We start from the raw sequence: 13,408 nt of genomic DNA on the forward strand, positions 1-13,408 counted from the left end.
GTTTCCAAAGACACAAGGTGATCCACAATGAACAGATGGTCACCAGGTAACACCTGAAAAGAGAGATTGTGAAACATAAAAAGGTTAGTGACCCATTCTAGGATGCACATATGCACTTATCTTCATCCACTAACATTTTGAGGCTTGCTCTCAACTCTCTATTCAGGTTATTTGAATAGGTCTGCAAATACTTTTGTGAAAAGTTCAAATCACATCCAGTTGTGCATTCCAATGCAACACAACAGATATAAAGCCTCAGCTAAAATACAGATTGCAATATTTAGTTTAGACATACCAGAAAGATAAATAAGGAAGGCTAAAAAATACTGCAAGCACTTGGCAATTTTTAATTTTTCAGTGTAACAATACATTTCCTGTTACTTCACTTTGCTATAAGAATTCGTGCACTCATAATAAGTCTTCTGACATTTCTCACATGGACTACACAAAGCTTAACTATTTCAAATATCTCACTAATCCCCAAGTCATGTCCTTCTTATGACAGCTTTGGTAGCAATGCAGTATTTCTGTGCTGGTAATAAAATGGCTCCCATAAAACAGAATTAAGCCAACATGTATGATTTTGTATTGTATTGTTAACTCTTACACAGATTTGTACAAGAAGTTAAATAAAACAAATCAAAGCCATTTGGGGCATGAGAAGATCTGAACAGTCTTTCATAAATTTTTTTTTTAACTATTTCCTCTTACCAAGACTGTTTCATACATAGAAGTCTGATTAAAATTTAAGCAGACTGGTTTAATGAGTATTTCTGGAAATGTGTAATTGAATACTTCTGGTCACCAGCTTTTACTGGAAGTTTGTTTATTCCTGCATAAATACAACTGCCTCAGTATCTTAGGCTGCTTCAATGCACTAGAAGAGAGGTTTCATTAAGTAATTACATACAGCACATTGACTCATGTTCCCCAGGACTGCAGCAATATATTTCCCCTTTATTTCATGAATTTGTCATGATTATGCTGACTCATTTTCAGAGACAGATGTTGTTTGTTACCTGGGAACACACTATCAATTTTCATTAAGTATCTGGACAAGATCTAAGGCATCCAGGAGGAGGGCAGTATAAAAGACAGGGGGAAAGGAAAAAAAAAGAGAGGAAAAAAAGTCTTGCTTTAAATCAGATATTTGCAGAGAACTATTCTTTTCATGACTATCTATGCCAAACTTTTCAAGTCACTAATGCAAAAAATCCTACACAAAGAAAGTTAATTTCTATTTCCCATTCATTCCATATCCAGCTTTGTTTCGTAAACATTGTAGCAAAATCTCTACTCCATTTCAGAGAATACAAGACAAAAGGCCTTAATTTCCAGGTGAGGGAAAGCAAGTATCTTTAAACACTTGGTATGGAGAGGAAAACCAAATGGGAAAATACAAAAAATTATAAATTATAGCCAGCATGTCAGAGTGACAAGCACACATAGCCTCTACATTCTAAACATTCTGACACTACAACACAGCCTTCTGACTTTTTCCCTTAGGGCCAATGCCCATTTTTCCCTTTCTTCTTCACAAACTTTAACAGGAAAACAGTATTTTTTTTTTTTTACATTTTGAGAGGTCTTCAGTAATAGCGTACTTTTAGCTTCAGGCTCAAAATCAAGCTTTTTAATCCCACAGTACATCAGAGTCTCAGGCAAGAACAGGAATGTCTCCACCCCAACATTTGGAAAAACAGTTTTATTTTTGTTCAAAAATACTGGTGCAAAACCTGTTCTTCAAATAAAACTCATCACTGTGATTAAAAAAAAAAAACAACAAAAAAACCTCAAAAAAAACAAATCCAAAAAACTAATGCTGTTTGTCAGTGAGAGTCTTACTAAAGCCATAAAATAATAATGATTTAGGAAGGACTTAAGAGTTTAAAATTAGGCTAATTCTAAATTAAAAAAAAATTAGTAAAAGAGTAGAAATACTTGAGGAAATAAAAAATCACCGAAGGAGAGTTTAAAAAAATTGGATATGAAAAGTGATAATATGAAATAAAATATGTGAAATTAAATTTAAAACATTTAAGACAAACTAGTTTGTTTCCAGAGTACTCTTGTCCTAATTTCCTTTATGAAATTCAGCAAAAGAAATTTTGTTCGAATACTTAAAATGGGATTGAACTGTGTCATTTGGGAGAAAGTGATTCTATTAAAATTCCAACCAGAGATAGAGAGAATTAGGCTTTTTGTACAAAAAGAACTTGTGTATTTACAGAAAACAGGTACTTGAGTTGGTTGCATGGAAAGAATGTAATTATTATTCAAATTACTCATAATACTTCACCTGACTGTATTGCCAATAAGATTCTGAAAGTCTAAAAAAAGCTAAATAAAAAAAATTATTTCAGCGTTAACAGTATTTTTGCTTTGATTTTCTCAGAGGAAAGAATTTATCTATTCCCAATGGATCAATACCAAGAGCAAGAAATGCCCAGGGATATGCTTATTCACACAACTCTCTTAAAAATTTCTAAGCAGCAGAATTTCAAATGGGTTATTAACAACAGAAACTTAAAAGACTGTTTCACAGACGATAAAGTAGAAAAAAATCAGATCATTTTCCAGTACTTTAAAACAGCACTTTTTGGCACTAGATTTAGCACGTTGTATTTTAATACTCAATGGAATAGATCTGCTGGATTCACAATTGACAATTTTAGACTACCACTTTCAAAAATAAAACTGTACTTTCAGATTACTGTCCATTCTAATGCTCTTATCAGTGCAGATTATTTCTGTGCTTTTATCATAGAGATGGCTCCTGGATGTCACGCAAAGGAGCCTGAACTCAATTTACTTTCCTTGATGTGTGTCCCACCCTCTTAGCTCTGCTACTCCCATCAGCTTTGAGAAGCAGATGAAGAGACACTCACACCTCCTTCTTTCCAAAGGAAATAGATGAGCCGCAGTTAAAAAAACAGCTGGAATTTGCACCATGGGTCCCAAACAGGCAGCCCCAGATGCTCTGCTCTAAAGGATCATCATAAGGAAAATCTATGTGGCAGTCAAGTAAAGACAGGACTAAGTAGTATCCCATAAAGATCTACCTGTGTCTGATGTACTCTGACACAGTTGCAGCCATTAGTATTCTATCCAACAGAAACTGTTCCCTAGGGCTATGCAAAAGCTAAGAAATCTGTTATATGGCCAGACTAGACCCATAGTACAGTTTTACTGTATTTGGTTACAGAGAGAACTTACTTAAATATGCAGCACTTAGTCATGTTTTCAGAAAATGCTGGATTTCACACACATATATTTCAAATTGTATGAAGTAACAGAATTACACTAAAAAAATCCACTGCTGATACCTGCATACATAGAGGTTTTGCTAAATATTTCATAGCTTGCCAGGTTTCCTTTCACTGACAGTGATAGCTGATGCATAAAAACAGAAGACTGTGTAGCAAGTTCCCTCCAAACCAAAGGGCAAGCTCAAAGCACTGAGACCCGGAAGAAATCTCTGGTCATTGATTGAGTAAACCTGAATGTCAAAAGCCCTTAAAATAATAGACACAACCAATTCCTCCTTCCTTTCCTCCTACGCAATCCTTGTAGAGTGGAACTGCACCCCAAACACAACAGAAAAACAGAAGAGTCTCAGTCCTAGAAGAAAGCAGGACCCACATTTTATGTTCAAAGAGAATGCTTCATAATTTTGTCTATGAAATACTCAAAAGTAAATTTGTCATTAATTAGACCTACTCACTATGGACTGTGCACATTTACACAGGTTTTCTTCTGTATCTCATGGTTTTCTGCTAGACCTGATCTACTGTTAGTGCACCCCATGTCTCACACTGGTATTTCAGCCATGTAAGTAATCTTTCCAAACAAGGGATCCAGGATATCTGTGGTCTGGCTCTAGCTCTGTGTCAGACAACATAAGATTTGTGCCATTACTACCATGTCCAGAAAAAGAAATAAAGACACTGTGAAGTGTTTTGAAAACACAAGTGAAGAGCTGTAAGCAGACTAATTATTGTTACTTTTGTCATCATGGTCCCCAAGAACAGTAAGAGTGGACACTCCAGTCATAGACACTGCGCAAATAAACAACAGTTGTTGTTGTTTATTTGCCATGCAAAACTAAATTAAACTCAATTCATTTAATAATAAAATTTCCCCTAGGAAAAAAATGGAACACAAATTGTTTAAAGAACAGCAATAAAAATTAAGAGCAGTCCCTCTCCTCCCCTGATAAAAAAAAAAAAGAAAAAATTGAGAAATAATTCACTTGCACTTCCAAATAAGATGTAGGAAGAACAACTTTAGAAAAGAACTAAAATGCAATGTTCACTCCACCTCCTACAGCTGCAGTACCACTACTACTTTAGTAAAAGATTCAATCTGCATGACAGTATCTATTTTTCATGCCATTATTCACTTTCTACATGTACAGAAAGAAAATGCACTTAGCCCAAGCATTAAGAATTTTTTTTCTGGGCTCAAAGGAAGGATAATTTACTTCCTACTTACTATCTGTTTTTTAAAAGATAAATATTCAATATTGGCACAAATCTTTCCTAAGTTTTTCACCACTTTCTTCTCATATGGAACTGCTAAAGTTCAGGCTTCATCCTAATTTAAGAGAGATGCAGCAGACTAAAAGCTAACCATTAAAAGAGAGAGAATGAGACAGACCCCCCCATCCCCCAAAATTTATTCCAAAAAGGGAGGCAATGAACCAAATTTATCAATACCATAAGTGAGGCAAGAGCCATGGAAAGCACTACCATTTTTCTTGCCACTTGATTCTGAAGCCAGCCATGCCATAGCCTGCCTCTGCCTATCTGCAGTAACGTGGTAGCCCTGTCAGGTCATTATTAGAACTTCTCATTTCTGTCATTTGCCTCTTCTGATTTTCTTAATTAGGTCTGAGAACATGACCTTTCCTACAGATTGCCACATTTAGCAACCAAGAGATGAGACAATGTTATGAGCACAGGTCAAAATCAATATCTAAGCCCTCTGGATACTGCTGTGGTTTTCAGCACTGAAGAAAACAGATCTGTAGACTCCCAAAGATTATTTTAGTCAGACGTCTGTGAGCTTGGTTGGAATTGAGGGAGAAACAGCAATAATTCATGAATAGAAGCATGTGGTGTGAGAAAACATGGGGAGGCTGATCTTTCATTTGTAAAACTATGGCCAAGCTTGCCTTGCTTGCCTTACATGCATATGTGCACACTCAGAAAACCAACAAAACCAGGAAACAAACCCTTTTTTTTTTTAACTTTGAGAGGAAGAACAAGAAGATAATACATAAGTAATCTAAAGAAATTCACTTTCTGCAGTAGCAAATAAAAATAAACCACTGATAGACAACAATCTGCTTCCCAATGTTTCTGATTGAAAGAAACCATCAATTCCAGAAGATTTTTACTTATCTCATGGAGGCAAAACACCCCAGTAAGACTTAGTGTTACTGGCATCTAATACCACTCCATCTTTCCAATTCTGATCCCATACCTAATACTAATTAGACAACAGAGCAACCACTTAGCTACTCAAATAAACACCTTTTGTAAGCTCATCTGACTTTCTGCCTCAGATCGATCCAAGTATGCTGAATGGGGGAAAAGAACAGAGCAACTGATCCCTGTCTCCAAAACATGCTTCCCTTTATATGCAGTGTAAGTCTCACTCTAGCAGCAATTTTTTGCAATAATTTAGAATCTAATACATTCAATTAGCTCTCCTTCTTCAACAAAGGCTATCACCATATATTATCACTGAAAATGTAATTCAGCATTTTAATTCTTTTAGCCTTATACAGACTGAATAGCTTATGTAGATTACTATTCTCTCTTTAACAGAATGATAAATCATGTCATGTCTTTCAAAGCCATGAAGAAAGCCATGAAGAAGTAGCCCTGAAATCCAATAACACCCTTACTTATTCATGACTTAGCCAAAAGACTAATCTGAACATTAGGACTGCAGAAAAAGAGGAGTTAATTGGCACCTCAACAGCATAGCAGAACTTACAGAGCAGGTCAGCCCAGGCAAGGATACAGCAACACATCCTACTCTGGTATTCTCTTTTGTGAGGGGCTATCCATCAGCAGACAGAGCCGATGTCTCTAAGCCACAAAGCTTTATGAACCTGGAGAAGACCAGAAAAGGTAGCAGAATCTTTCCCCTTCACAGCATGAAAGAAGCACTTCATTGGTAGCATGGAGGTTTGGGTTTTAAGCAAGGAAGTTGGAGAAATTCATATTTGACTGGGAAAAGAAAATAGGGGGTGGGAGAGTGTGGAACAAAATAGACAAAGAAGATACACTTACTTGAATCCTCAAGAGACTCTGAACAGCAAGTGCTTCTTTGCCTACCTGCTTTGTATCCTGGCTGTCCACTTTAACCCAGGAATCTTCCTTATGCCACTTACATTTCCCCAAATACTCCTTCTACATATCTGTTTGTTAAGGAATAATTGCTGCTTGGCACAGGCCCCTGAGGCCATGCTGCAGTACAGAGGCACTATCAAAAGTCAGATAAGTAGCCCTCCTCCTCCTCCACTCCCCACCCCCCCCTTTTCCTTTCCATTGCACTCTCCTTCTTCCACAGTTTAAGGCTCCCAAGTTCCTTCTGATGCTCCAAACACTACTTAGGAGCCACACCAACAACCTTCCTAGCCATGCTCCAAGGGTCTCTGACAGGTTAAAGTCCACAGCACACACCTCCCTTGGGTTTTTTCCTATTTTTCAGGGGCCACTCACACAGGGACACCCAACCAAGTACAGCTTCTTCATCACCACACCTCCAATCTGAGGCCCATGTGCCAGCTCTCCCACTGCCCCGCCAGGGTATGGGAACCCAATTGCTTGATTCTTCCCCAGAAACTTCAGCAAGGAGTCACCCAGTCCACAGGATCTCATTAATCCCTTCTCATCTCCTTTATCCTGTCCAAGAACCACAATTTGGTGAGTGGATCATGCATGATACTCAGCTGCTTTGTTATAGACACTACATAGAAAGTAGGTTTTGACTACCTTAAAATTTTAATTAGCTAGATTTATCAATAGACTCACATGTAAAACACAGTATTGTCCAACTGGACATAATCAAATAAGTGTGGTGAACTACTGTTGCAAACAGATTTCATATTGCTCAGCTGTTTACAGTTTAAAAATACTTTCAAAAATTGTATTTTCCAGTTTGCAAAATTCATCTAACTTGAAATCTTTCTTTATAGGTCCCTGTTTATTTCATAAAACTGTAAATATGAGAATTTATTCCCTTGTTACTTATTGCATGCAATGGTAAAAAAAGTCTAGGGAAGTTGCATGCTTTCCAGTGTAGCTATTTCAGTAATTCCTAGATAGCTAATTTGTATTAGCATGAGAGATTATTCCACTAATAAGGTTTAAATTAATCTATTGCAAAAGCACTGCCTCAGAGAGTTGCCAAAAATTTGACCAGCAACACATTCATTTTTTCCTCTCTCAAGTCACTGTTTACTTTCTAGCTACACTACGGTCACTTAGCACTAAATAGCTTAATTTACTTCTATTACTTCTGCATTGTGTTTTTTTCTGGAACTTTTTATATCATCATAAATGTTGTCCTTTCAAAGCTGTATATCTTCTTTGCCTGTATGTTATCTTCTCTTATTCATTCACTTAAGAGAACACTAGATCATTCAAATTGAATACATCTTTCCTGATGATCTTTTGCTGTGCATTTATTCCTCTTCTACCTCAACTAATAGAGTGATATACGATTCTCAATTTGGCATCAGCTCACAATTGATCATAGTGTTCCCTTCAAATAGACATAGCAATTACTACTCTAAACTCCCTATTTCAGAGATTTATATGGTGGTGACATGACTGGATTCCACTTCTACCATGAGATTTCACAACAATGGCATCACATGTAATAAGTCAAATTTTTTCCAATATAAATTGTATCTTATGGTATTATGGCCGAAAACCACAGTATAAAAATGCTCAAGCTGACATGGCAAAAACATGCTTTGGAATTCAAAGCCTTAAATTGCACTGTTCTTGGCAAAAATTGTGGAATTTTCTTTAAGCCTGGTTTTGTTAAATTTACTGATTGACGTCTGAACACAAAAAGATAACATTATCCCCCAAAGTAGGTGGTATTTCCTTAAGTGGGGAATAATATTAATTACTGTAAAGGATTACTGACAAATGCTATTGTGATCATTCAAATTCAAAAGAGTCTTATGCCACATGTTTTAAAGGCTCTGTAAATTTTAGACCAATATTTTCTTTTCTTACTCAGACTAAATTATAGCATGATGTATTGTCTTAACAATAGAAAGTTCAAGCCTAGCATTAAATTGATTCATCAATCAGTGGTATATTTTCTTCTCTTGAAATTCTATGGCAGGTCAAAAAAGTAATTAGTATTTAACTGCATAATTAGCTTCCCATATATAAAAGCCAGGAGAAACATTTATAACTTTTCTTTTATTTGGGTGACAACAGAAATTTCTCTACAGCTATTCAGGTTTTTTATTTGTTGAATTCTGTTCCTGTCTGAATATGAGATGTTGTACTGCCTCTTTGAGCACAGCACTTGAGATCAGAAACTTCATACAGTCTCATATTTAATTATAGAGCCATGAACAAAGACTTTGATGTTTTTTCTTTCCTCTTCCATCTATAGAATATGGCTATTCATACTTAAGTGCCTCTTCAATTAACTGTAGTTATTAATAGTGATATTGATTAATAGTTAATGAATTCAAATGATTTTTGTGAACAAAAATATTCTCAACCATGTGCAGAGGGGGAACTGGAATTTTAATTATACTGAAAAATGTAAATTGAAAATATACTAATGTTCCAAACTGCAACAAACCCAAAGACTTTTGAAATTGTCTGAAAACCACAGAAGTCACACTCAATTTTCTTTCAAGAAAATATTTTCTATTATATCTTATATTGGAATAATGAAGCAAATTTCAAAACAAAAAGTTACTTCAAAATAGAAAAAAAATTCCAATAACAGAATTTTTTCAATTGAGTATTTGCTTGTCAAAAACATTGATCAACTCTAGTTTCATCTATTATAATTATTCTTATGTTAGTGGATAATTTTTAAAATTACAAAAATGGTTTAATCATTAATCTATCAAGAGCTAAGTGATGGGACAGTCCAAAAATTGCCCAGAGCCAAAAAAAATAGCCTCAATACCCCATTATACAGTTTTTTACTTCTTCAGTGCTCCAGGTCCCGTGCCCCTTGCAAATCAATTAGTCTCCCTCACAATAATTACAGCATTCTTAAAATAATTGACTTGTCAAGCTAGTTCCTCCATGACATCCTCAGTGTCTTCAGTGACAGTTTTTTTAACAGAGAATGACAGCAGACAGAAAAACAAGGAAGCTTTCACCTGCCCCAATCCCCCTTCACTATAGGACTGCAACAAAGGCAGGATTCTATTTCCTCCTGTTTAAAATCATACATGCAAACCATCAAAACAGGAAAATAGCAATTCATATCCTTCTCATTTTATCACCACTGTTGACGCTGGTTATCATTTACTCCCTGACAGTTTTTTCAAGAGTATTCACATTAGGTCTTGGAAAAACATCCCTGTAGCATCCACAGCCACCTACTAACTCCAGTGCAATGGCTCCAATGGAATTCCTATTAGCAAAATTAAGGTGACACACATATAACAATTCAGTTTGTTTACTTGTAAGTTGAGGAGTGCAGCCTCACACCTGACTTAATCCAATTGTGAAGTAATAGGGTGTGTAATCCAGGGCAAAAGACAGGCGAAATTTGAACCAGTCAGAAAGGAAGGGAGTTGACCCACAAGGGAATGCTCTACACAGAAGAGAAGAAGATATCAGGCAAAGATATTTTACTTTCAAGATTCCTTGAATGCTGCTTTTATTTTTTTTTCTTCTTTAATAAAAGGTTATCTTTCTCTCTACAGGCAGTTCTTGAAACAGTGATCAGCCTATACTGTCCTAAACCTCCACCTGATATGCACTGTGTTATTCTGTCAACATTGCTGGCAAATCCCTTCAGGTTCTATAAACCAGCCTATGAGCCCTTAATAGATCTATAGCAATTTATACCAGTGGAAACTTTGCTCTAATGACTCTACAATGATTTATACCAGCTAAATGTCAGAACCCACTAAGGGAAACAGAGATGAGCAGTCTTGAAAAGACAGCATCAAGAAAAGTGTTGGGTTTTTTTTCTTGGGTACTATAATAGAATAACTCTAACATTGTTATACTGATTAAGAGACTGTTGAAGAGCCATAGGAAAACTGAAGTACCAATCAGCTTCTCGTTGTTAGAAGGCAACACTGAGATGGAGAACCTGGAGAAATTCAAACTCAAGAATTTCTCTGCAGAATTGCTACCATGTGCACCTGTGCTCAGCTCGAGGGCTGTCATAGCCACTGGTATAGACATTTTAGAATCATAGAATCGATTGGGTTGGAAAAGACCTCCAAGACCATCGAGTCCAACCCTCAGGGATATTCTGTAGGTCACATCACCAGTCTAAAGTTGCAAAGTGTTCCTCCAGCAATATCATCACCCGGGTGTTACTAAGAAAAGCTTCATTCCTTTTTTTTGTCTCTTGCTTAATTTCTATTATTATTATTATTATTATTATTATCATCATCATCATCATCATCATCATCATCATCATTATTATTTCATTATTTTTACTCTTTCAGTCTAAATGTCAGAAACTGGCATATGGCCACTGCTTCCATCAGTTTATCAGTGCCACAGCAAAGTAATATGTGAAAGCCTTGCAGAATGTTCTGCAGACTGGGACCTTTTTATGACAAACAAATATTTAAGGACAGGTCTCACAAGGCTTTTTTGCTTGATCTCATTTGTGTTATTTCTGCCTGTAGATTTATAGAAAATGAAAACTTCTCTAGAGAATTGAATATCAAATAGCATCATGTTTTTTCCACTACACTCAATAGTTTGCCTTGAGTCATTGAGAAAACCACTTTAAATACTTTAAATTTTGCAAAAACCTCCATAATATGTTTTTTAAAAAGTAATGTCATTTTGGTTTTGCCCATATATTTCACTTGGTTTAGTTTTCTTTTGATAGCTATGCTGTTCTTTGTAACATGGTCATATTTTAAAGAAATTCATAAAATTTAAATTTTATGGGCTAAAAATTAAATAGTAAGCCCTGATGAGATATGTATGCATATCCCTCTTCTTCTCCGGAATTATTCAAACCCACCTCGATGCAAGTCATTGCAACCTGCTCTGGGTGGATCTGCTTTAGCAGGAGGGCTGGAGGAGGTGATCTCCAGAGATCCCTTCCAATCCCACTCATCTAGGATATTACCAAACAAGTGCCTTCAGTTGCTTTACCTTCCTCTAAAACAACTGCTGCCAAACCATGCTGTGTGGATCATGAGCTATCCACACTGTACTTTCTGGTGGCCTAAGATTCAGTGACTCACTGCCGGTCTCTTTGCCACCTGCTGTAGTGGACTAGAAGCAACCGAGAAAAGTGTATTTTACTTCCCAATTGTTCATGTGAAGAATTATCATTAGGAGACATACCCTGTTCAGTCAACAGTGAAAGCAAGAGAAGCCTGCCCGAGAATCTGTCCTGACACACCAGTTCAAGCTATTCATATTAAGTCAGACAGAGCAGTTTTCCTCAGTGCTGTACAGAGGTTGTGCTGTCTGCTTCTGTCTGTCCTCCTGAACCCTGAGGATGCAGAATGAAGGAAAGTAAACACAGATTTCTAACACCAAAAGCTACAGCTTTTCCCAGTGCAGCTAAAGAATGACCTGTCTGTCTAAAATTTATAGGCAAAATTCTATGCACACCGTGGGTGGCTACTAGAGACATGTGTACAATAATTCAATATATTTAAAAGCATACATTTCTTTTTTATCTCCCCCACCTCCCCTCAACCATTAGGTAATAATTAAAGGGTGGAAGTGGAACTAGTATACTGACCTCATCGACATTCTCAAATGCATTGATGACATCATATGGCAAGCACGAGAGCAGATCGATCACAAACCAGGTCTTCAAGTAATTCATGCGAATCAGCTTGGGGTCAGAGATCACCTCTCCTGCTGGTCCCACAAAGGTGGTATGGAAATTAAGCACAATGTCAACCAAAAATATGACATCCACAATGCTGTCGACTACTAGCCATGCCACGTTGTTCTGTTTGGTTTTAAAGGAGACATTGTAAGGAACCAAAATAGCAGTGTAGAAGGTTAAAATCAAGATGATCCAGTCCCAGGTAGTCTTGAAAACACAATAATGTAAAATTATATGTGGTGGAGTCTTTGGTGCCTCTTGTTTGTACTGTGGAAGGATTTCAGAGCCCAGCTGCAATACCTGTAGTAACAGAGATTTCAGGAGAAAAGGAGAACATACTTAATATTTTCATGGTGTTAGATTCTCAAGCTCAGTACAACAGTTGATAAAAATACATGTCTATTAACTCCTTTTATCACCACCAAATGGTAAGCAAGTAAAGTATTCTGTTAAACAGATCAGCATCAAACTAAGAACAGTTTTTTGCTTAATACCATTAATTATCTTTCGACACTAAGTCTAATATGTGGTGTGTCCAAGACATCTCCTTCAGCAATCCCAGCACACGAGACATAAATGATGGGCAAGAATGGGCAGAGAGGTAGCTGTGAATGGCAAAACCAGAAATAATATTGCAACTTCTGAACTCCACTGAACTCCAGTCCAGCACCAGGACCACTGGACCACATTGTTTTTCAACACTGGCTATTTAAGACCATACTGTTTGAAACAGGTTTATACTACAATCTATCATCCTCTTCTCTGGATTGCATTAATCTAAAGTCAATGGATAACTATCACTAGCCTCAATAAACTCATTTTGAACTTCAACTTTTCCCTGAGAGACATTCAGTGTCCTAACTATTTGATGGTGTAGAATTATAGAAGGTTAGAATCCCTAAGGTTGGAAAAGACCTCTAAGATGGTTGAGTCCAAACATTAACCTACTACCACCATGTTCTCCAATAAACCATGTCCCCAGGTGCGACATTCACATGCCTTTTGACAATTCCAAGCATGGCAATTCCACTGTTTCCCTGGGAAACCTGCTCCAAAGCTTGACAACCCTTTCAGTGAAAGACTTTTACCTAATAATCTAATCTCAACCTCCTCTGGCATAATTTGAGGCCATTTCCTCTGGTCCAGTCACTTGTTATCCAGGAGAAGAGTCTAACCTCCCCCTCATGACAACCTTCTTCCAGGTAGTTGTAGAGAGCAATATGGTCCCTCCGGAGCCTCTTTTTCTCCAGACCAACCAACGCCAGCTCCCTCAGCTAGTCCTCACCAAACTTGTTCTCTAGAGCCTTCACCACCTTTGCTGCCCTTCTTTGGACATGCTCCAGCACCT

General features: G+C 36.9%; 1 protein-coding gene across 3 annotated transcripts in view; it reads right to left on the reverse strand.

Annotated features, from left to right (window-relative positions):
* Positions 1-13,408, reverse strand: part of KCNH1 (potassium voltage-gated channel subfamily H member 1) — a 198,190-nt gene that overhangs the window by 139,508 nt on the left and 45,274 nt on the right. For all 3 annotated transcript variants that reach the window (XR_011699751.1, XM_071577874.1, XM_071577887.1), the window contains exon 6: positions 11,968-12,360. Coding sequence is in view for 2 of the 3 variants with exons in the window: in XM_071577874.1 (XP_071433975.1) it covers positions 11,968-12,360 (393 nt within the window). In the remaining variant the exon portion in view is untranslated. The remainder of the gene's footprint in view (positions 1-11,967; positions 12,361-13,408) is intronic.

Source organism: Pithys albifrons, chromosome 2 (assembly GCF_047495875.1).
Source record: "Pithys albifrons albifrons isolate INPA30051 chromosome 2, PitAlb_v1, whole genome shotgun sequence".
Taxonomy (NCBI): Eukaryota; Metazoa; Chordata; class Aves; order Passeriformes; family Thamnophilidae; genus Pithys; species Pithys albifrons.